Source organism: Lissotriton vulgaris, chromosome 2_1 (assembly GCF_964263255.1).
Source record: "Lissotriton vulgaris chromosome 2_1, aLisVul1.2, whole genome shotgun sequence".
NCBI classification, from domain to species: domain Eukaryota; kingdom Metazoa; phylum Chordata; class Amphibia; order Caudata; family Salamandridae; genus Lissotriton; species Lissotriton vulgaris.
Window position 1 is genome coordinate 1,397,309,901 of NC_141687.1, and position 22,664 is coordinate 1,397,332,564.

The window sequence follows — 22,664 nt, forward strand, 5'->3', positions numbered from 1 at the left end:
CAAAAAATACAAGTCTCTCCATTGCACTACCATGTTTCACCCTATGTCTCTTAATATATCCTCTATCTCCACTCTCGACTCATCTCAAACCTCATTCTAGTACTGATCTCTCCCCCTCTCAATAAACACTCTCTATACTCTTCCCTCCCCTATTATCCTTTCAATCCAACTAACCGACTCACCTGTCCACTGTTCCGATTAATTAATATTTCCCTATACTAATTCACCACTAATCCTTATGGGTTGGGGAGTAGCGTGCTATTCGTCGAAAAGCGCTTGACACCTCGCCCAGGGTAGTAACCGCTATATAAATACTTTTACTAGTCCCTCTATAGTCTATACCCAAACAATCACCACCTATTTCGTCTCCGCATGCAGAGTATCTTCGCGCCGCTGCGCGGATACTGCATTCATTGGGTGTTTCTTGTCACGCATGCTCAGTAAGGCATAACTAGTTTCCCATACTGCACATGCGCAGAGAGCAGTATCTCTTCACCGAGCATGCTTCTTAGTAACCAGGAACAATCTGATCTGAAGCCTGTGGTCCAAATCCTACTTCACCTGGCAGATGTCTGTCCTTTGTTTCTTGTAAGGGTATCATCTGTAAGGAGCAGTGCGTGTGTCTGAACACTCCACCCCTATGTACTGCTCATTGGTCGTAGGGAAGGAATAGTTGCATGCTTTGACCCCTGTTTCTCCGGCTTCTTATCCTTAGCTCAGACACTAAACTTTCACCTAGAAGATTACGGTGAAGATCCGAGAATGTCCCGACGGTACCCAGAGAAGGTGGGTCACGCCCTGTGAGGTACCAGTCATTGTATTAATACTGCAGTGATAGACCCTCATGTGCTAATGTCACTTGCATTACCAGGGCTCCCGTGTGTGTTATACTCGCAGTTTGTGCTATTTCTCATGTGACCGAGCAGTGTATATGTTTTTAATTGAATAAGGCTTACTGCAGGCAACCAGTTAATGTGCTTGGGTAATTTACATTATTCAGTTCAAGGAAACTGGTACGGTCAATCGTATAACGTTTATCAAAGGTCAAGGTTATTGTGACTCGGTGGTCAAATGCATGTTGTAAATGTGTGTGTATATATGTTTGTGTAATGTGTGTATATATTTTGAAATGCATTTGAAAATGGTAATGCAAGTGTGTATCTCTTGGTATAAAAACATGCCTCTTCTCACTGCAGCCCCTTTTTTTATTATACGTTAACTATAGAGCCTGTCTGCTCATGAAGATTAGTGAAAGTATTTCCTATTTATGAAAGTGTCTTCACTATCCCAATCACCTTTCCAAAATGTTTGTGCATGTGATATAAATGTGTTTTGTTACATTCCCAGGTTACCTTCCAGGATGTTGCTTCTTGTTTCTCCGAAGAGGAGTGTCAGCTTTTACATGAATGGCAAAAGGAACTTTACACAAATGTGATGAAAGAAATACAACAATCTTTGATGTCGCTGGGTAAGGTTACCATTAGCGTCTTTGTGATACCAAAATGACTAGATATTAGAGGTAGGTTAGTGCTAGGCATTCAACAGATAACTTGCTAGAGAAGTGTTGATGCGACTGAGAAATAGCAATAATAAAGAGCTGTGATGGCTTACAAAACAAATAAACAAACAGACACACTGTCATTTTCTTTTAACATAAATGCATGTCTGTAGTCTTACTTAAAAAATAAAATAATTAAAAATGTTTTATTTTAGATATTTATAAAGTGCCGACCTAGCCACGGGGGGCAGCAGACTGTCTTATGCGCCACATGTGATAGACATAAAGGGGTGTGTGCTGTCGCGTATGTGTTCAGACCATAATAAACAAAAATTGCACAAGAAAACGAACTATTTCAGATCATGAAAACGGCAAATGGGTAAGAGAAAATAACAAAGGCAGTTTAACTTGTAAAGAAGTGCGTTTCAAGATCTTTACTAAAATTTACCACACAAGAGGAAGGGAGGTCAATCCAAAGTCTTAGCCCATATCCCAAAAAAAGCATTTTGATGTGTGCAGTCTTTAAGTCTTATGAACTTTAAACCAGTTGCAGGTTGTACTAAATTGGGTAAATAAGCCAGATACTGAGGTTTTTGCAGTTGAAGGGCTTTATAGATCTCACAACGTACAGCAAAATGGAATCTGGCCGGGATAGGGAGCCAATGTAGACTTTTAATATAGGGAAACTGTGCTCAAACGTTCTTTGGTTGGTGGTGGTTGGTTCGAATAACCACTGTATAAAAAAAATTGCTTTAATTGGTGTTAGCGAGCCTTTGCTTGTGTCAATGTGAACATAACAAGGGTCAGGTCCCTGTGAAATGTATAATTCCGAGGCAGGACTGAATCTTGAGCAACAATGATTGCAAGAATCAAGTAGTTTGGGCCTTTTTCTTCTTGTAAACTTACAACGATAAAGAGGAGTTGGCAAGAAAGCCCAGCAATTATTTGGTTTACTTTTTGATATATGTTCGAACTGGGGGTCTCTAGTTGGCAATGGTTTGCACCTTTGTCCAAATAGGGACCCTTGCTTCTAGTCGGGGTAAGGGGGATACACTCCTAAAATCATCCCTGCTCAACCCTGTGGTAGCTTGGCACGAGCAGGAAGGCTTATCTCAGAGGCAGTGTGTAAAGCATTTGTGAACACATACAGTAATACAGTGAAAACACTACTAATGGACACCACACGTTTTTATAAAAATAAGTATTCTTTATATAGACTTAACACAAGACCCAAACACCAAAAATCTACAATACAGTATTAAGAAAATTACTTTTAAATGGTAGAAATCGCTTAGTTCAAAGATGATGGTAAATGTAGCACGTTTCTCACAAAGTACCTTTGGATGCATCACGCAAGATAAACAACAGGTTCGCAGGGAGAATGATACGTCGGTTCCTTGCTTCAGGGGAGACGAAGCATCTGTTCCACCGTGCTTGCGCAGAATAGGCGATGTGTCTTTTCGTTACCGGAGAGGAGGTGATGCGTTCCGGTTGCGATGCAAAAAGATGCGCCTCAATGCGGTGCGACGATCCGATGCAATGCGACAAGAAGGCGTGGGGAGCTGGGGGTGAAGTCTTGTATCCCTGAGATTTCAGCAGGAGGCAAGCACAGTTCAAGCCCTTTGAGATTCTTCTTCAAGATGATCAAAGTTCAATAAAAGTTCCTTCTCCTTTCCTTGGCAAATAAGCAACCACTGCAGGCCAACCCCAGAAAATAGCACACTGGCCCAGGGGCATTCAACTCCTTCAGCGTCTTCTGGTTCCTCTCCTAGGCAAAGGTTCGTCTTGATTCCCAGAAGTGATCTAAGGTCTTGGAGTCTGGGCCCCAATATTTATACTAGTGAATTCTTTGTCCTCTGAAGGCAGAGGGTGCCTGTGCCTAGTCAAAACCAGTTGTGTGCATGTGCAGCTTCCTTGCAGTAGGTGGCGACCACAATGTTGTAAGCAGACCTGGCCCAGGTAGCTGAAAGGAAATCTCCTCCCGCTACTCTGTATTCTATGAGGGCTCGGGGAGTGAAAGGAAATCTCAGCCCCCCCCTGACCCCCCCCCCCCCTCTCCATGCGTCCGAGGTCCTATTCAGCCCAGCCCTGACTCATCAGACTGCTGGAGCTCAAGCTTTCCTGTCACTCACAAACCAGACATGCAATGCACAACCTAGCAGAGGCAGGCTGGATGGTTGGGTAAGAAAATACCTACTTTCTAAAAGTGGTATTTTCAAACGCAGAACGTAAAAATCATCTTCTCTAAAATATGTACATTCTGAGTTCAGGCACACTAATTTGTTTTTCTACCATGTTCCCTCGGATAGTTAGGATTATAAGATATTATAATCAATCTGGCCTATGGGGACAGGTAGGCTTGCAATAGTGAAAAACGAAATTGGCTGTAATTCACTATAAGGACATGCTACACACATCAGGGCATGTCCTACCTTTCACATACAATACACCCTCCTGCTCCTGGGTCTACCTTATGGGTGGCTAACATGTAGAAAAGGGAAGGTTTAGGGACTGGTAAGTGGGTGCACTTACCAAGTCAACATGGCAGTACTAGACTGCACACAGGCTCTGCGATGGCAGGCCAGAGACACACTTTACAAGCTGCTTCTGTGGGTGGCACAATCAGTGCTGCAAGCCCACTAGCAGCATTTGATCTACAGGCCCTGGGCACACATAGTGCACTGTACTAGGGTCTGACAAGTAAACCAAATAAGCCAATCATGGAGTCACTAATCCATAACAACAAGTTACAATATGGAGCACTTGCACTGTGGCACTGAAGAGTAGTGACACAGTGCACAAAGCATGTAAACCAGCAAAAACATATCAAAAACAGAGGAGACAACAGCGAAAAATGGAAGGGAGACATGCCAATGGTACCAGGTCTAGCAATATACCATACATATTCAGTGTTAAATAATGTGTATGCATGATCTCTGTTAAAATGTATTTAGCTGATAACACTTTAAGCTATCAATTAAGTGTCATTGTCGGATTTGTGGATTGAAATATCTTCTTGATTATGGAGTATTCTCTGTGTTTCATTGTAAAGATAAACAACCTTGGAGTGAAAATAGAATCCTGAGGCACTCCACCGTAAACCAAGATTGATGGGCATCTAGAGAGTTGCCTGTGAATACATTAATTACTGCTTTTCATGTATTAGATGAACCTACTGAACACAGTCACTGTGATGTCCTTGCATCATTGCAGAGTGGTAAAGTAAGATCTGGTATGTTGATTTAGGGTGTTTATATTGCTCAAATGTAACTAAAAATGAATGGGCTACTTTACAAGTGGCAGGGTCTTTTTGGCATCCTCCATGTGGGGTGACCTGTTGTACATGCTACTTTATAGACAAGTTTCTTCAGTTTCTTTTCTAAAATGGAGGCACACACTTTTATTGGATCAGCTTTCAAATGCAATTCCAGATCCTTGGTGCATAGTACGAGAATGCTCATCTTGTGCTCTTTTTCTTCTTTCATATCTTTGTTTCAAGCCTGGAAATGTCTTGGTTACATACAAGATTTGTTATGCCACTGATGAGAAGGCCAGGGCCCGAACAACAATTCTTATGTAGGTAATCTTTGGCTTTGCAGGGAAGTGAGAGTTGTGCAAGGAAGCTTTAGTGAAGTGGGTCTTCATGATGAAGCTGCTATAGATGTGGACTCCAAGGAACTTGGCGCTGTATTTGTATTTGAGCTTGTTTCTTGTTGCCAGCAAAAATATGGTTTCGTGGCATTGAGCCTCATGTGGGCCGTCAATGTACAGACATGACGAGTGTAAAGGCAGTTCTTTAGAAGGCAGATGTTGCTATGTGAACTATTCATGTAGAACTGTGATTTATCTGCACACTGGTGTGCCTAGATTTTCTTGCCAACCAGGAGTATGCCTAAAGGTTCCACAAGGAGACTGGGCATTAAGGAGGAGACCAGGGGCAGGACTGCAAGCCCCAGAGATCCCTTACCTGCAGGAAGTGGGGGAACTTGTTTTGCGCCAAGTGGTTGTACTAAAGTTGCTGGGCACAATGCAGGGCGTATTTCCGGGCGTAGACCGGGCAAAAGTGGGCCTGTCTTTGCCGGTCATCGCCTGGAAGAGGCTTCGTTGGGTCATTTCCTTGGCCTTTGGATCTAACCCCAACGTTTGGTAAATCCTCATCTACTGTTACACTGTACTCTGGGTTCTTGTCATTTATTTTGTGCTCACAGGAGGGGGCAGTTAATTATCGGGCCCAATCTCAAGAATCATGGGGTAAGCTCAAGTTACCAGGGGACAGAGCCAGTGTAATTCCTAATTAATCTGGAGGCACTACACTTGACTCCTTTGTGGCTCGTGGCATTGGGGTAGTCTCCAAAGAAATCGACCTCTCGGAGAGACACTTTAATAAAATATATATAATGTAAGGATACCTGCTATTCTCTATTAGCTCAGTCCGGACACCATGTACTTGAGAAAAGTCATGACCCTTCTTCTGTAAGTTGTCTACTACCCAGTGTGCCGGATATGCAAGCTCTTTCACCCTTATCCAGCCCCCTGATAACTCTAGTCTCATTAATGCAAGTGACTGTGGGCTTGTGGCCAAAAATAAACATTATACTAAGAAAGCGGATACACCCATGGTATCCAGAGCTCAAAGGAACACCAACAGGAACATTGTGACCACCTCTTAACAGCCCAGCTCGTCTTCATCACCTGCAAATAGTGAAGCCCTTAATATTGACTGTGATTGTGAACTTGAGAAATTTAAAATGTATAGTAATTGCATGTGTTACTCCATTGGTGGATATGCTACGTAGCCTGGAAGATGCTGTTTTGCAATTATCTATACCACATGCAACTCGAACAGCTCTCCGGGGTCCAGCCAACCAGTCTTTTTCAATATAGAAAGGCAGGCAGCCTCAAACTCTGCACCTAACCCAGCCTCACATCCACCCCTTAGGGATATGATTGCCACTAATTTCCAGTCTGCCCCTTTACAAGCTGAGGGAGCCACTGTGGCCTTGGAGAAGAGTGATAGTGGCCAGTTGTGGGGGGTGACATATGGCCCCATATTGTTTACCGGCTTAGGGTATAAACCCTCGGGTAGTCTCTCCCCAAGCAGTCTTGCTCGAATCTTCCTCCAGATTGTTGCCCTTATGTCACCATTTTGACTGGCATCCCATACTTGAACTCCTCTAGGAAGGAATCCACTCTCCAGCTTGAAAGCAAAGTAAGCCATTGACTGACTCATAATTCTGATTTTAACATCAACAGATAGAGTATTGTATCATGATCAACTGCAATAATCCAGGGTTGGTTCGCCACCTGAATCATGGTGCCATGAGGCTCTCTCAAGACGCTGACATCAACATTATGCCTTTAGGTTATTTCTATAATCACTTGCACCCAAGGAGCGAAGCTGGGTGTGGGATCTTACCACCTAGGGTAGATGCTCTAGTTAGATCTATTGTCTCCACCTTAAATATATTTACTCCTTTGTCTGATTTGGCTAACATTGATTGACGCCAAGAGTCCATAGTTGTATCTACGGAGCTTGTCCATGCGCAATTTGTAAGTCTTTTTCTTGGTGAGCGTGCCAGGTGTTAGACCCGGTACCATTGGCGTATGTCCCCCTTCCATTGTTTGCTGTTGTCTCCTCTGTTTTATTATGTTTTTGCTGGTTGGATGCTTTGGGCACTGTACCCCTGCTATTCAGTGCCACAGTGCAAGTGCTCCCTATTTTAAATTACTGCAATGGATTAGTGACTCCATGATTGGCTTATTTGATTTACTTGTCAGGCCCTAGTACAGTGCACCATGTGTGCCCAGGGCCTGTAGATCAAATGCTGCTAGTGGGCTTGCAGCACTGATTTTGCCACCTAGGCCTCATCTTCTGGCTCATAGAAAGGACGCCATTCAAAAAGTGTCCTCAATGTCGGTCGAAGTTTCCCCACACCAATCTTCATGAGGTGTGCAACCTTTGCCTCTCACCGGAGCACGAGGCCAGAGACTGTTCAGCTTGTGCCTCTTTCCACTCCAAGAAGACAATTTGGGATGGACGTACTCGAAGAAATATGGCTCGCTCGTCAGCTCCGATCCCCGACGACATCTTTGAAGAGGGCGTCGACGTGCCAGAACAGCAGTGGGCCGAAGAAAGCACCAGCTACTCTGATGCCGAAGACTCAGACGTCGAGGACATCACTCCAGCTCAACGGGTCGAAAGTACAAACGTCTGCCCCGACCCTTCCTTGGCCCCCTCCCCCAAAAAGGCTTCAGTCACACCCTCACCTTCGGGCCCAGGTGCACACGAGAGACTGCTTCCCACGCCCTGCCTTCGGGCTCGGCAAAGAAGCCTACTAAGCCTTCAGGCAGCTAATCCCGGTGCCGATCCGTTACAGACACCGAAAAAGAAGCCATCTTCCTCATCCACACCTACCGCTGCTTCGACACCCAAGCACTCGGCGCCAAAGACTGGCACCAGCTCATTGACGCCAAAACCGCACTTGGAGCCGACTAAAAAATTGCCTAAAGGTCCCGACTCCCATGCTTCGAAGCCCCTGGAACCAAAAAAACACGTTCCGGTCAAGGACATTTCAAAAGGCCACAGTTCTAAGCAGAAAGACCTTAGAACAGCTACCGAAGCGGTGCTGAAAAAGCCTCCGGAACCGAGAACTTCGACACCGAAGGATCTGCCCTCCACAGAAGCCCGCGACAGAAGCACCAGATCCTACTCATAAGACTCTCGTAAAGGATCCTAAGGCTGGCAAACTGACTCTTAGCTCCAAGAAGAGACCACTAGAGGTGCCTGCACCTCCTCCTCCTCCTCCTCCTCCAAATAAGAGAGACATTGCAACCTCTCCATTAAGGGTCCCTTCTCCACCTCCTCCCCATACTCTTCCTCCTCCTCCACCTCTTCCACCACATCATTCTCCTACACCATCCCCCTAATCCAGATGATGATGTAGATACAGACTCTGATGACACAGGTGGGGGCCGGATGACCCAGTAGGGACCAATAGCCCCCCCTCAGTCACCTAACCCATGGGATGATTATACCACCCCTGATGTCCCTTACATCCCTCAAGATGACATATATCCCTCCAGGCCTCAAGAGAAGACGCCATAGGTTTTAACCTACTGATCCATAGGGCTGCCCAATACCATGGGGAAGACTTGCACACACACTGTGGAGGAAGATTTCTTATTGGACAATTTTGATACCACACAAAGGTCCACTTCCATTTTGCCAATGCTTAAGGGGGTCATTAAGCATGCACCAGAAATATTTAAAGATCCCGTCCGGGTTCGAGTCCTCAACCCCCTCATTGAGAAAAAATACAAAGCTGCCCCTACAGATCCAGCCTACATTAAAGGCCCAGCACTGCTAGACTCTCTTGTAGTCTCTAATGCACATAAACCTGCCAATTCACAAACACCAGGTGAGGCCTCACCACCAGATAAAGAGTCTAAACTCCTTGACGCCTCCCGCAAACGAACAGCGTCACAGGCAGCTAACATATGGCACATTGCCAATACTCAAGCGCTACTAGCAAGATATGACAGGGCACATTATGATGAAATGGAGTCCATAATGCAGCATCTACCATAAAAATAGGGCCAACGAACTCATACAGGAAGGTAAAAATATCACAAATACTTCCATTCGTTGTGCCCTAGATGCCGCAGATACTGCCTCAAGGGCAATTAACATCAGTGTCCTTTTGGTAGGCATGCCTGGCTACATATTTCAGGTTTCAAACCTGAAGTCTAAAATTCCATCCTCAACCAGCCATTTGATGAAAAACACCTATTTCGCCCTAATGTCGATGTATATTTAGAGAAGATGATAAAAGATACAGACACAGTTAAATCTAAGCGGGAGCCTTGCAATTTCAAGCTCCCAGACGTTCCTTTCGTCGCTCATCCTACTGAGGCAACACCAGAGGCTACTCCTCCGATTGCCCCTCCACTTTGTAGCAGGGTTTCCGTTCTCCCACAGAACTGTGCATAGAGATCTAGAACCTCAGTGAGTTAGGATGATCCAAAACTCATCTCAGTGTCAGAAATCCCCTTACCTAGCTAGCTACAGTGTCTCATGGATCATTATGGAATGATCCATGTCTTAGACAAACCAGAACATGATCTTTAGAATACCTCAGGAATCGTGGAACACATGAACACTCTTTCGTTATATAATCATTTCAAACCAAAACTGAGAGTCAAAGAACACAAGTGCAAGTTTGAAATATTTATTATTCAATGCAAAGTTCTCAAACGCAGTATCTTGTATAATACCAAAATGCAGATTATAATAATCAGAGTCAGCAGCATAGTCACTAATCCATAGTAAGCAAAAGGTGCTAGCATGTTATAATGCAAAAACTATAGAAATCGATAGCACCTATATTTCGCGCACCCTATCTAGCATATTATTTTATATATATGAAGGTCTCATTCGGGCTTTAGCAGGGCGGCCCCATACCTCTCAATGTCAGTAGGAGCAGTTCACATCAACAGCTACCAGCTCTCTTCATGCGCAGCACCAAGTGTGTACGTTCATTCCGTGTAACTCTATCTTAAACCCGCGTAGAGCCCAAAATGTTGGCATCAACATTATTTGTGTTATGTCTAATGTGGTGCGAGGATCAGGCCTCCCAGCAACCTTGTGTTAGGTTAATCTTAGAGTGTGCAGCTCTCAGTGTGCAGACAGTTGTACCAAGTGTACCAGGCAAAGCTGATAGCATAGAAATAACATATTATTCTCAAATAAACCACCTCATCGCTTCTAGGGTGAAAGCTACAACAACAAGTATGTGCCGTGTGCAAAACTGAAGCCGAAGGCAAACCGGCTGTTTAAACATGTAATACACTCATGCTAACTTAACGCAATATATGTAATGAAGTATCCATATGACACCCCCCCATTGGTCCGAGCACCGTCAAACATAAGGGAAAAGGCAATACTAAATCAGACACAACAATTGAAAGCAAAGTTCAATAATCTTGAGCTAAAATAAGCTAAAAATATGTATGAATGAATATGTATGAATGCCTACAGTGGCCTCAAATCTAAAATATAAAAACAAAACTTTTGAACCAAATGTCATCCATCAGGTCTCAAAAATATGAAACGTAGGACCAGGTTTCATCAATTCAAATGTTTGTAAGAGAAAAAACAAGGCACGTATCCGATTTCCAAAGTCATGTGCCACATTGACGTTATCCCCAGTGACATCACATGATTGTACTCTCCATCAGCTGAACATAGTCCATCCCTCCATTCCAGCGAGGGGAAAGTCATATTTCACAACAAAGCATTCCTCCCAGGCATCTCACGATTGGAAAGTATATGCAAAGAAAGTTGCCACAGCCTCCAGCATGAAATCACTGCCATCATCCGAAAATAGTTCAGCAATCCAATTTAGCAATGGGAAAGAACATACGTGCTCCTCCAGCATCGGATCCTCCTGTAACGTCAGAGGACAACTCGGTGGGTTCACCAGATAGCTGTGTGTCAGAAAGGCATCCGCCGCTGCAGAGATCTCCCATTGGCCCAGAACTCCATTTATCGCTGCCAGGGCCATAACTCTCTCGCCAGAACAGATCAGCTCGTGAGCCACCACGGGACGCATTAGCTGATCAAAATCGACGTCAGGAGCAGTCCTCAAGCATAGGCACAAATCAATGGCCCAATCGAACTCGCAGTTCAGGCAGTGAAACACAGGTTGGACACACGTGAAGTCGGTGAACCGAAATGACAATCTATAGGCCGTGCTTAATGCTGCAAGCGGCAATGTTCCATAGTAATTGAGTATCCGATTATGGCACAGTGTCAGGAGGCGTTGAACGGCGTCTTGCGCAGGACGGGCATCCATGTTTTATGAAGAAAAACACCAACAGAATTCCTGCGGCTACAGCCAGCAACACAGGTAGTCCACCAAACAAACTCGAAAATATAGTGTGGAAAAACGTGGGAATGATTCCAAAAACTTTTTCAAATGTAGTCACGAGGCCACTGCTTACTAATTTAAAAAAATGTGCAAGCCCAGTCGTTGAAGAAGCGTTAAAAATCTGGTGCACCAGTTCACAGAAATGAAACGGCAAATCAGTATTTAAAAGCGCCTGCACCTCTGTGCGGGTGTTAGCTATGTGAAGGACATAAGTTTCCCGGGCCGAACTCAGGGTCACTTGTTTTTGAGACAAAAGGGCCCTTATTCTGCTTAAACCATTGAATTTTGCTTCCAAGGTTGGAATCCGTGGCCAGATGGAGACATCTGAAGACCCATGCGTGGGTGGGTATAGAACATTCTTGCAGCACACCACACGCTCTGATACAGTTACCACATAAGCCACACCAATTAATAAACCACAACATAATTCGTTGTTTAAAAGTAAATAACTACCATTAGCTAATAATGTAAACGTGGGAACTACTGCTGGAACTGGCGTGCCTTTTAAAACACATGCTAAATTTGGGCGGTCCTGATTACAAGAACCGTGTAACTGAATGTGTCTGCATATTAATGACTGGTCAGGTGACTGTGTGCAATCCTCACCATTAAGATTCACTTCTTTTCCATCCTTCAGACATCTGTATGTGTATGGTAATGACCATGCCTCGTGTAAGAATGCATTGCCTAGTGGTTCATATCGTCCTATAGCAATATACCGCATACAGTTAGTAAATTTATATAAAGGAAATGGTAATGTAATTAAACTATGAATCAGCCACGTGGCAGTAGTGGTTTCAGCAACAGAGAAAGGTAAGGATTCTAGCTTCTCAATATGTAACATAGAAAATAATGCATCACGCATTGAAAGCATGCGCTGTTTTTCAGTAAGATTAAAAGGGGCGAAAAGGGATGAAACGTTCAATGAGTTCCAGGGAACTCGACCTGCCTTAATTGTCTGTAGAGTCCAGGCAAACTGCATTACAGAACGCAATTGATTTTGACCATGGTATAACGTGGACACTTCATCATGTACAATATCAACAACAGAAGAAACAATATTATCCAATGTGTAAATCCTGGAAGAAAGCATGTTAATACTGTTATCTACTACTGCTAGTACTTTTTCCAAATTTGCTTGATCAATCGCTCTCAGGCGTTTAGCTGCCTCAACCTGTGAAAATTTCCAAATTTCATTGTATACAGCATAAATAAAGCGTTTAGATCTACCCCTAGTCGGGCCTCTTATAAAATCATTTAGCTCTATATTCTCATTCAACTGGGACAGATGCAGTTTAACTGCAGCCAAAGTGGAATGTTGTAACCAGTTCTGACACAATTTACCTACTGAATAAGTGGTAACAGTGTGATCTGTTTCAAACCTGGGATCTGGCCTGATGTGCGTAAAACCTTCAGATAAACCCAAAAACCTACGTTGGCAAGCATCAGTGCTTCTTTGCCACAAAAGCCACCCCTCCGGATCAAAACGGGAAATATTAAAGGAGGAATTCTGCAAAAGCGCTTGTATCCCACTGATGGATATTGTAGTGAAATTACTCCAACCTGAATACTCTTCCAAGTCAGGGATAGTAGGGGTATTTAATTTTTTAGATGTAGCCAATCCAAAACATGTTGTTTGAGAAACAGTAGAATTTAAAAACAACATGTGATTCGGGATGAGACATGCACAATGCAAAGCCTCAGTGCCTTGTGCCTGCCAATCTTTGGTACCCCAAACCGATTTAAGGTCAATAGCATCCTTCCATAACTCATAGCCATCCACAGATAACCTTTCTAAAAAGGACTTTGAATACAGCAATTTTGTATCAGTAAGTCTAACTTTGGGCATGAATTTCTGGTTCACTTTAAAATAAAACGACTCAGGATTCGATTGATTAAAATCTGTAAAATATGAGTATTTTCCCAGAAATGTACTTGAGCTCCCCTGTAATGGAGTAGGGCAATGCTCCCACTGAGTGTAATTCACAGGAACCCTCCTGGAACTTGTCTTGTGTAAGAAATGATTCCCATAATGTTGATAACAAAACAAATCACCATAATTGACAGAATCTAAGTACAAATCCTCAGCATCAAAGGCCGCATAATATTTCAAATCAGAGAACAATGCTTCTACGGCCTGAAGATCCCAATCATCAGAACGAACATTTTGCTTAATCACATCTCCCATGTTTACTCTAAGCACATTAGGAACATTAATAACTTCTGTGGGGCCATGTATTTGAAACCTAACCGCATCCCACACAATCCCATCAAGGACTGGCCAAGCAGTAATCTGTACTGAATGTAAGTCTCTCTTTAGTCTGTGTACTGAATGTGAGGAGGAAAGAGGGGCCAATGTTCCATTAAGGTACCGAATTCCTGTTCTTTCTTTCACATAATGGCCATCGATCAGTCGGAAAAAATAAAACACAAAACCAATTGACATAAAAAGATGAAATAAAAATAGTATCAGCCAAATGTATGTCCAAGGTGGAATTAAAAAATGTTTTTTAAACAACGTGGCATATTTTGCAATAGTCGATGCTTTCTTTGAAAGTTCTGAATCAGAGTCAAAAGAGAATCTGGATTGGTTAGCCAAACGAGCTTGTAAATCGGACATGGATAAATCAGCAGGATCTGCATAGGTCACCTCATCAATGTTAGTAACAGGAATAGTATTTAATAAAGGTCTGGATATGGCAGGCATCTCGAGGGACACCTCCTGATCTGCACCAGATGTAATAGCCAGCACAGAGTGCCTCACCATGGAAGGACAGGATACAGCCGGTGTCATGCTATGAAGAATCGGCCACCCTGTGTGTCTTGACATTGTCAATAGAAATAAATCTGTTTTCTTTACGACCTGGAAGTGGTGGTAAAATGACTGTTCTTGTGCCCTTCACTCCAATGACTCGGACTGGTGCTCGATATGAGGGACCAAACTCTTTCTTGTTATCGATCTTCTCTTGAACCAGTTCTCCAACTTGGGGTAGCCAGCCAACTACCGGGATCTGCAACGCATCATCCGACGTGGAGGGCAAGTGTTCCTTTGCAAGACTGTCTCTGGTCTTTTGTAGATCCTGTAAAACATTGCAATGTTCATCTACGTCAAAGGCCGCGGCCTGGGCCTGGCAGTCTGCACCATCAAGGTCAGGTACGTACATCTTGATACCAAAGAGCATTTCGTATGGGGTCCGCCCACCCAGAGACCTTCTAGGGAGATTATTAAGCGCACGCTGCACGCCATAGAGGTGGGTCAGCCAGTTTCTACCAGTGCCTATAACACGGGCTGTCAAAGATTGCTTTAAGTCGCGGTTCATTCTTTCTACTACAGAATTGCCCTCAGGCCTGTAGGGGCTTGAAAACTTCACCTGTACTCCCAACGAAACCATAGCATCCTTATACGCCTTAGAGGCGAAAGCCGGACCCTGGTCCGAATGGAAAGTACCACAAGCAAAGATTCCCACAAAGACACGCAAATCCTTAATGACAGTTCGCGAATCAGCGCTTCGATGCGGCCATACCCATACAAAGCGTGTGCATGAGTCAACTGCTACTAAGATGTATTTATACGCAGTATCAGAAGAAAAAGGACCGCAGTGATCCAAATAAACACAACCAAGTGGTTTATTAGAGATGTACAACTGTGTCTGAGGCGGACGCGCAGCAGTAGAAGGCTTGATCTGCTGACAAATGTCACACATAAGGACATAATTGCGCGTCTGTTTGTACAGTCCCCGCCACCAGAACCTCTGTTGTAGCTGAGATACAGTGGCTGAGACGCCCGCATGCGCAGACGCCACACCTTCATGAGCCGCTGTAATCAGAGAAGCTCTGCGATCCGAGTTGGGAACTAGACGCTCTCCAACTTCAGGAATTTTCACATAAGGAACCTTATCGGGACTTAAGTGGTATGTGTACTTCGAAGGGAACCCCGCAGGATATTTACCTCCCTTCTCCGTGGCAGCAACAGCCGCCAAGATGTCATCATCTATTTTGCTTTTGGACCTCGTGACCGCTGCAACTAAGTATTTTGATACCGCTGACTTCGCTGCTTCATCAGCAAGCGAGTTGCCAACAGCGTGGACCCCCACGCGCTGGTGGCCGAGAGTATGAATCACAAACACGAGCGGCAGTTTCTCTTTAAGTTCCGCCACTCGGACCCAGATCATTTTATGTTTTATTGTGCTACCCTTGGAATCACGAAAATCATTCTGAATCAAAAAGAACAAGTTCTCATTGTAAGACTGGACACAGTAGTAAGAATCACTTACGATTAAAGTCGTCACACAAGGATCAGCGTACTCCAATGCAAGCATAAGAGCACGAAGCTCTGCTAATTGTGCGGTGCAGTCCCCTAGCGTTTGCGTGTGCACAACACTGGACTTGAACTCATCATTCACCATGGCACCGACCACAATGGCGCAAGCGGAAACGTAGGCGTGTTTAGAGCCATGCGCAACCTGCGCCGAACCATCCGTGTAAATGATACAATGGAAATCCTCCAACGGCCGCATTGCTAAAGGAGCAGGATGAACAAATTCATACTGTAAATACTCCTGCGACCGTAAAGCGGCGTCAAAAATAAACGTGACATCCTGAGATGTCAAGGATGTAGCCCACTGAATCCACCGAGGGTGCAAAGCTTTAGAATTCGGTACACTGGCTTTCGTGACCGCCTCCAAGGCTGGACACGGGGTGACAACCAACATGCGCTTTCCCTGCGACAGGGCACGTTCCTTAAGAATTGCCATCTGCACAGCCGTTAAAACTTTCTCCACAGTGGAAAAACGCAGTTCAGCCGAAGTGTACAAGTGTGACTTGTAAGCAATAGGTACAGTATCCCCTTCATTAAAAGTCAGGTACGTGAAACCCACCGTCCCAGGGATAATTCTTATCACCAGGTTGGTCTGGTTATCACGAGTCTGTAAGTAGTCAGAAGCTAGCATATCAGCCTGCAAGGACTGCAGAATGGCTGAATGCTCAGGCAGCCAGCATGATTTGGAAAAAGATGGTTGTACCAAGGCATATAAAGGCTTGATACGCTGGGCATATTCCGGAATGTATGTCCTCCCGAAATTTAAAAAACCCAGTAAAGACTGTCATTTTTTCAGCGTTGTCGGAGAGCGCAACTGCGCGCACTTCTCCAGGAACTGAGGAGCCAATCCCTTTCCTTCATGGTTAAGTTCATAACCTAGAAACAACACTGTATACTCCACAATGTGTGATTTTGCAAAGTTAAACTTGTAACCCATGTCTGCAAAGTTACAAATTATGCTGTTTACTCGACACAGATGCACCCAAAGTTCGTCGTCTGTGAGATAAATGTCATCCACATACGAACATGCAACTGGATCGAAACTCTCTAAAAGAGAGACTATGCGGGCGGAAAACACTCCAGGACTATTTTTATATCCCATTGGGAGTCGATTAAACTTTTTTTGTACGCCGCCGCACGTAAAACTGGTCCATTGGGAACTTAGACCATCTAATCTATGTGCATAAAAACCATTGGAAATGTCAAGCGTGGTTTTGAACCGTTTACGCTCAAGACTATTCACTAGGGCAGAGCCGTGAGTATTCTGTACTGCACAGTTACGGCAATGCGAGTTCAAATGCCGGTAATCCAAAACCAGACGATATGAGCCGTCCGGCTTGTTAACAGTAAAAAGGGGATTATTCATTGGTGACACACACGTTTCAATTACACCTTGATATTCCAATTGTTCAAGGATAGCCGCGACCGAAGCTTTAGCTTCACGCCGTATGGGATACTGGGGTTGTGGCTGCGGCTGTGACCGTAAAGGAATCTCATGGCTAGGGGATAATTTATCCCAGCCACACTGATTTCGGTACACAGCCGGCGCAAGCGCCAGAGCCCACTCTTCTGCAAAATGCAGCGCTTCCACTCTCGAAACAGTGTGCGCGAAACTGGGGAGGAGTACCTCCTCCACTCGCGGAGCTGCGAGAACAAAAGGTGGGGGCCAGTCAGCCTCCGAAAGCAAAATGTCATACGTATCCGAAAGATTCTCCCAAAATACCCCTTTTACAGTTCGCTGCATGTCACCTTCAATTAACAGGACAATTTCAAAAAGTCTTTCAGGGGGAGCAACATGCGTATCAGCTGTTTCAATCACAATAAAAGTCTCAGTCGCTGTCACCTTCAACAGTGGACGGAGGGCCTCTCTCACTATGGTAATCTCCGCCGCGCTGTCCAGCAAGGTCAGAGCCCACGTCAGATTCCGAAGCCGCGTTCTCACTATCTGGGGCATATCGATGCGCCGTTAAGGCAGCGACTTTCTTCTTGGCAAACTGCGGTCTCTTTGGCGTAGAGTCGTCCCGCTGATCCCCTTCACTTCGCGTGCGGGGCTGGCCACGTCCCTGCTGGCCACCCCTGCCCCTGCCGCCCCCTCCACCACCGGTTGACGGAGCCGATGAGTCCTGAAAGGAACGAGGAGAGCGTTGGTCAGATGCCTGATATCTGTCAGGCGATTTAATCGTAGCGCGATCGCGCAATTCATAAACTCTATCCGACTGCGCAGGTTGTGAAGGCGCCGGACTAGAAACCTGTGTCTGTTGTTGTTGTTGCTTACCCTGATTCTGTTTTTTAGGCCAATTTTGTTTTTTGGACTTGGGTTGTCCACCCGTTTCCGAAGACTGTCCCTGGGGCTGCTTCTTTTCTTTTTCAAGAAAAACCTTTACACCCTTAGAATTGCGGCCAACCGTTTTATAAGCCGCCACAATAATTCTTGCCAGCTGACGGGGTTTCTCGGCATCGGGAACTAACGCCAGACCATTGGCCACCTGAAAGTTCACTGCATCCCCTTTTACATTAGCAAGGATAATACCGCAAACCGTCTCAAATGAACCGCTCAGGCGCATACCCAACTCAACCGCCGACTCCGGTCCGTGATCATCCTGAACACGTTTTAGGACCGCAGACAGGTTCGACACTGACGGGGTGCCAAAGCACCTCGAGTAAACCGCTGCAAAAGTCTTACCCCATGTTTCACAGTCAGCAAGTTCAGGGGCTAAATCCTTCGGTAAACTAAGCGTAAGAATCCGGTGTTTCTCACCCGGAGTCGTATTAGGAAACACAGCCTCCAGCTGGTCGAATTTCTCGGCAAGCCAGTAAGGAAAATCATCCTTATTTTCTGGCTTTCTGCCCATTACGGAATTCACCAAGACAGGACTGATTTTCAAACCAGCCTGTTCCGCTCGAAGCTGCGCACCTGCGGGGGCTGCGCCATGTATATTACGACCAATGTAATGAACAAGCGCTCTAATCACGTCAACCGCGACATCATGCAGTCGCCGCAGATCACCCACATTACAAGTGGCGCGATTAGGATGTGGAGTAAATCCACCCAAGGCGGGCCAGGCCGTGCACGCAATGGACAACGGACCTAACCTCGGAGCCGTTAAAGAATGGGGTAGGGCGCCACCAAACCAAACTCCGTGCTGCCAAACATCTATAGGTACTTCCAGTGCTCTGTACGGAGCATAAGCCGCCGGAACAGCCGAGGCAGTGTATGAGTGGTAGACGCCCGAATTAGCGTTTACTTCCGGAAACGTCACCCAGGAATAAAACAATTTGTACGGGTACGCATGTTCCGCACTCACCACTAGAACCACAGCCAAACCTTCCGCAGGGACATTATATGCCCTCAAGTGGTCGCGAACCGCGACGCGGCTATGCTGCGCTATGTCCACGGCCATGGTAGCACAGGAAGTTAAAAAAGACAAAACACTTTGTAGCACAACTTGGTAGTAATTCAAAGAAACCGTTTAAAGAAGAATTCAAGCTTGAAAAGACCTATTTCAAAAACAGGTAGGTTTTCCGACACCACCGTTTACCGGAAACGGGAATGAAGGTGTCAAGGTATGAATGATATACTACTCGAGTGTCATGTTTTAAGGCCAACCAAACCGTTGGGCGCCATGTAGCAGGGTTTCCGTTCTCCCACAGAACTGTGCATAGAGATCTAGAACCTCAGTGAGTTAGGATGATCCAAAACTCATCTCAGTGTCAGAAATCCCCTTACCTAGCTAGCTACAGTGTCTCATGGATCATTATGGAATGATCCATGTCTTAGACAAACCAGAACATGATCTTTAGAATACCTCAGGAATCGTGGAACACATGAACACTCTTTCGTTATATAATCATTTCAAACCAAAACTGAGAGTCAAAGAACACAAGTGCAAGTTTGAAATATTTATTATTCAATGCAAAGTTCTCAAACGCAGTATCTTGTATAATACCAAAATGCAGATTATAATAATCAGAGTCAGCAGCATAGTCACTAATCCATAGTAAGCAAAAGGTGCTAGCATGTTATAATGCAAAAACTATAGAAATCGATAGCACCTATATTTCGCGCACCCTATCTAGCATATTATTTTATATATATGAAGGTCTCATTCGGGCTTTAGCAGGGCGGCCCCATACCTCTCAATGTCAGTAGGAGCAGTTCACATCAACAGCTACCAGCTCTCTTCATGCGCAGCACCAAGTGTGTACGTTCATTCCGTGTAACTCTATCTTAAACCCGCGTAGAGCCCAAAATGTTGGCATCAACATTATTTGTGTTATGTCTAATGTGGTGCGAGGATCAGGCCTCCCAGCAACCTTGTGTTAGGTTAATCTTAGAGTGTGCAGCTCTCAGTGTGCAGACAGTTGTACCAAGTGTACCAGGCAAAGCTGATAGCATAGAAATAACATATTATTCTCAAATAAACCACCTCATCGCTTCTAGGGTGAAAGCTACAACAACAAGTATGTGTCGTGTGCAAAACTGAAGCCGAAGGCAAACCGGCTGTTTAAACATGTAATACACTCATGCTAACTTAACGCAATATATGTAATGAAGTATCCATATGACAACTTCCTATAAGACCCCTAGTCAATCCACCTTCACTAAGGGCTACCAAAGAGGGGGTTACAGGGGTAACAATAACAAAGGCAGAGGCAAAACTAACAACTCCCGCTCTGCCTCCACCCCTACCCAATGACTTTCCTCCACTTCCCCCTCACCATTCCACTTCTGTGGGGGGAAGACTGCAACAATTCCGTTCCTGTTTGGACCAGCATCACATCAGACCCTTCCTGTCTGGACCAGCATCACATCAGACAGGTGGGTCCGACAAAATATTCAATCACGTTACTGTCTAGAACTAACATCTACCCCCCCCCCACCCTCCAAAACATACCAGCCAAACAGCATCCAATGTCATAAGAGCATCTATTACTGCTAAAGCAAGAAGTAATATCTCTACTGGAAAAAAAGTGCAATAGAACCAGTACCCCTGCACCAACAAAACGAGAGAGTCTACTCCCTATACTTTCTTATCCCAAAGAAGGACGGCTCTCTAGGGCCTATTATAGACCTCTAAACAAATACATACAGTCAGACCATTTTCACATGGTCACACTCCAACAAGTCCTTCCTCTTCTGTTACAAAATGACTTCCCTGCTACTCTAGATCTCAAGGACGCATACTTCCACATTCCCATTCACAAAGCTCACAGGGAGTATCTCAGATTTGTAGTAGACGGGCAGCACTATCAATTCAAAGTACTCCCGTTCAGAGTTACACCAGCACCAAGAGTATTCACCAAGTGCCTAGCAGTAGTGACAGCACATTTAAGAAGACAGCACATCTACGTCTTCCCATACCTGGACGACTGGCTCATAAAGGCCAGCTCCTACAACCAGTGTGTAAAACACACTCATGCCACTACCCAACTGCTTCACAACTTGGGGTTCACAATAAACCACACCAAGTCCCATCTGCAACCGTCCAAAGTACAACCATACCTCAGTGCCGCAATAAACACCTCAACAGTGCTAGCTTGTCCCACTCCGGTAAGGATAGCCAGCATGCAAGCTCTTCTCAAAAAGTTTCCGCCACAACATTCCCTTCCAGCACGAGTGTTCATGCGGCTCATAGGGATGATGGCCTCTTGCATTTTCATAGTGCCCCATACAAGACTTCAAATGCGTCCTCTTCAAGAGTGCTTAGCATGCCAATGGAACCAGGCTCAAGGTCAATTAACAGATCTAGTGTTGCTGGACGGTCGGACTCATCGCTCTCTGCAGTGGTGGAACACCAAAAACCTTTCCAAGGGGCGACAGTTCCTAGAGCCAGTTCCTCCTATAGTCTTGACAGTGGACGCATCACTCTCCAGCTGGGGAGCCCACCTACTGCAACACACCATGCAAGGCAGGTGGACATCACAACAAAAGTTACTCCATATCAGTCATCTGGAGTTACTAGCCATATTCCTAGCGTTAAAAGCTTTCCAAAAGCAAATATCAAACAAGGCTGTGTTAGTCTGCACGGACAACATGACAGCCATGTATTACATACAGAAACAGGGTGGAACACACTCCCTGCAACTCTCTCAGCTAGCACAGAACATATGGCGGTGGGTTATACCTCAAAACATATTCCTCTTAGCCCAGCATGTTCCAGGAGTACAAAACACCATAGCAGATCTGTTGAGTCGTCAGACACAACAGATCCCAGAGTGGGAACTTCATCCGCAAGTTCTTCAACCATTCTTTCAGAAGTGGGGAGAACCTCAGGTAGACCTCTTTGCCACCCACTAAAACGCCAAATGCCCAAGCTTCGCCGTCACAAATCCACACCCACTGTCCAAAGGCAATGCTATATGGATGAACTGGTCAGGCAGATTAGCGTACGCTTTTCCGCCTCTACCACTCATGCTACTAGTAGTACACAAACTACAGCAGCATTCTCTAACCCTCATTCTAGTTGCTCCAACATGGGCCAGACAGCCGTGGTACACCACTCTGCTACAACTGTCTGTAGTACCGCACCAAAAACGATACCTATCTTTATTCCTTTTAACCCAGAACCGTGTAGAGAACAGACAACCAGCTCAGCTCAACCTTGCGATCTAGCTCCTGAAATCCTAGAATTCGGATATCTTAACCTTCCTCTTGACTGCATTAACGTCATAAAAGAAGCTAGACGTCCAACCACTAGAGGTGGCCATGCAGCTAAGTGGAAACGCTCTATAATATATTGTCACAATAACAATATTAATCCCCAAGACGTGTCTATTCAACACATCATAGGATATTTACTACACCTCCAAAGATGTAACTTATCCTACACGTCTATTAGACTACATCTAGCTGCTATAGCAACATATCTTCAAAACAGACTGCATCTATCTCTGTTCAGAGTGCCTGCTATTAAAGCTT

The 22,664-nt window shown here is 45.0% G+C and overlaps 1 protein-coding gene across 3 annotated transcripts in view; it reads left to right on the top strand.

The window, feature by feature from the left end:
* Positions 1-510: 510 nt before the first annotated feature.
* Positions 511-22,664, top strand: part of LOC147732646 (zinc finger protein 425-like) — a 254,029-nt gene continuing 231,875 nt past the window's right edge. The window contains exons 1-3 of one of the 3 annotated variants that reach the window (XM_086957157.1): positions 518-588; positions 716-786; positions 1,348-1,468. In XM_086957157.1, the coding sequence (XP_086813283.1) occupies positions 763-786; positions 1,348-1,468 (145 nt within the window). In that variant the 5' untranslated portion in view covers positions 518-588; positions 716-762. Of the gene's footprint in view, positions 787-1,347; positions 1,469-22,664 lie in introns of all 3 variants that reach the window. The other 2 variants (XR_015308481.1, XM_086957158.1) reach the window with 2 other exon arrangements.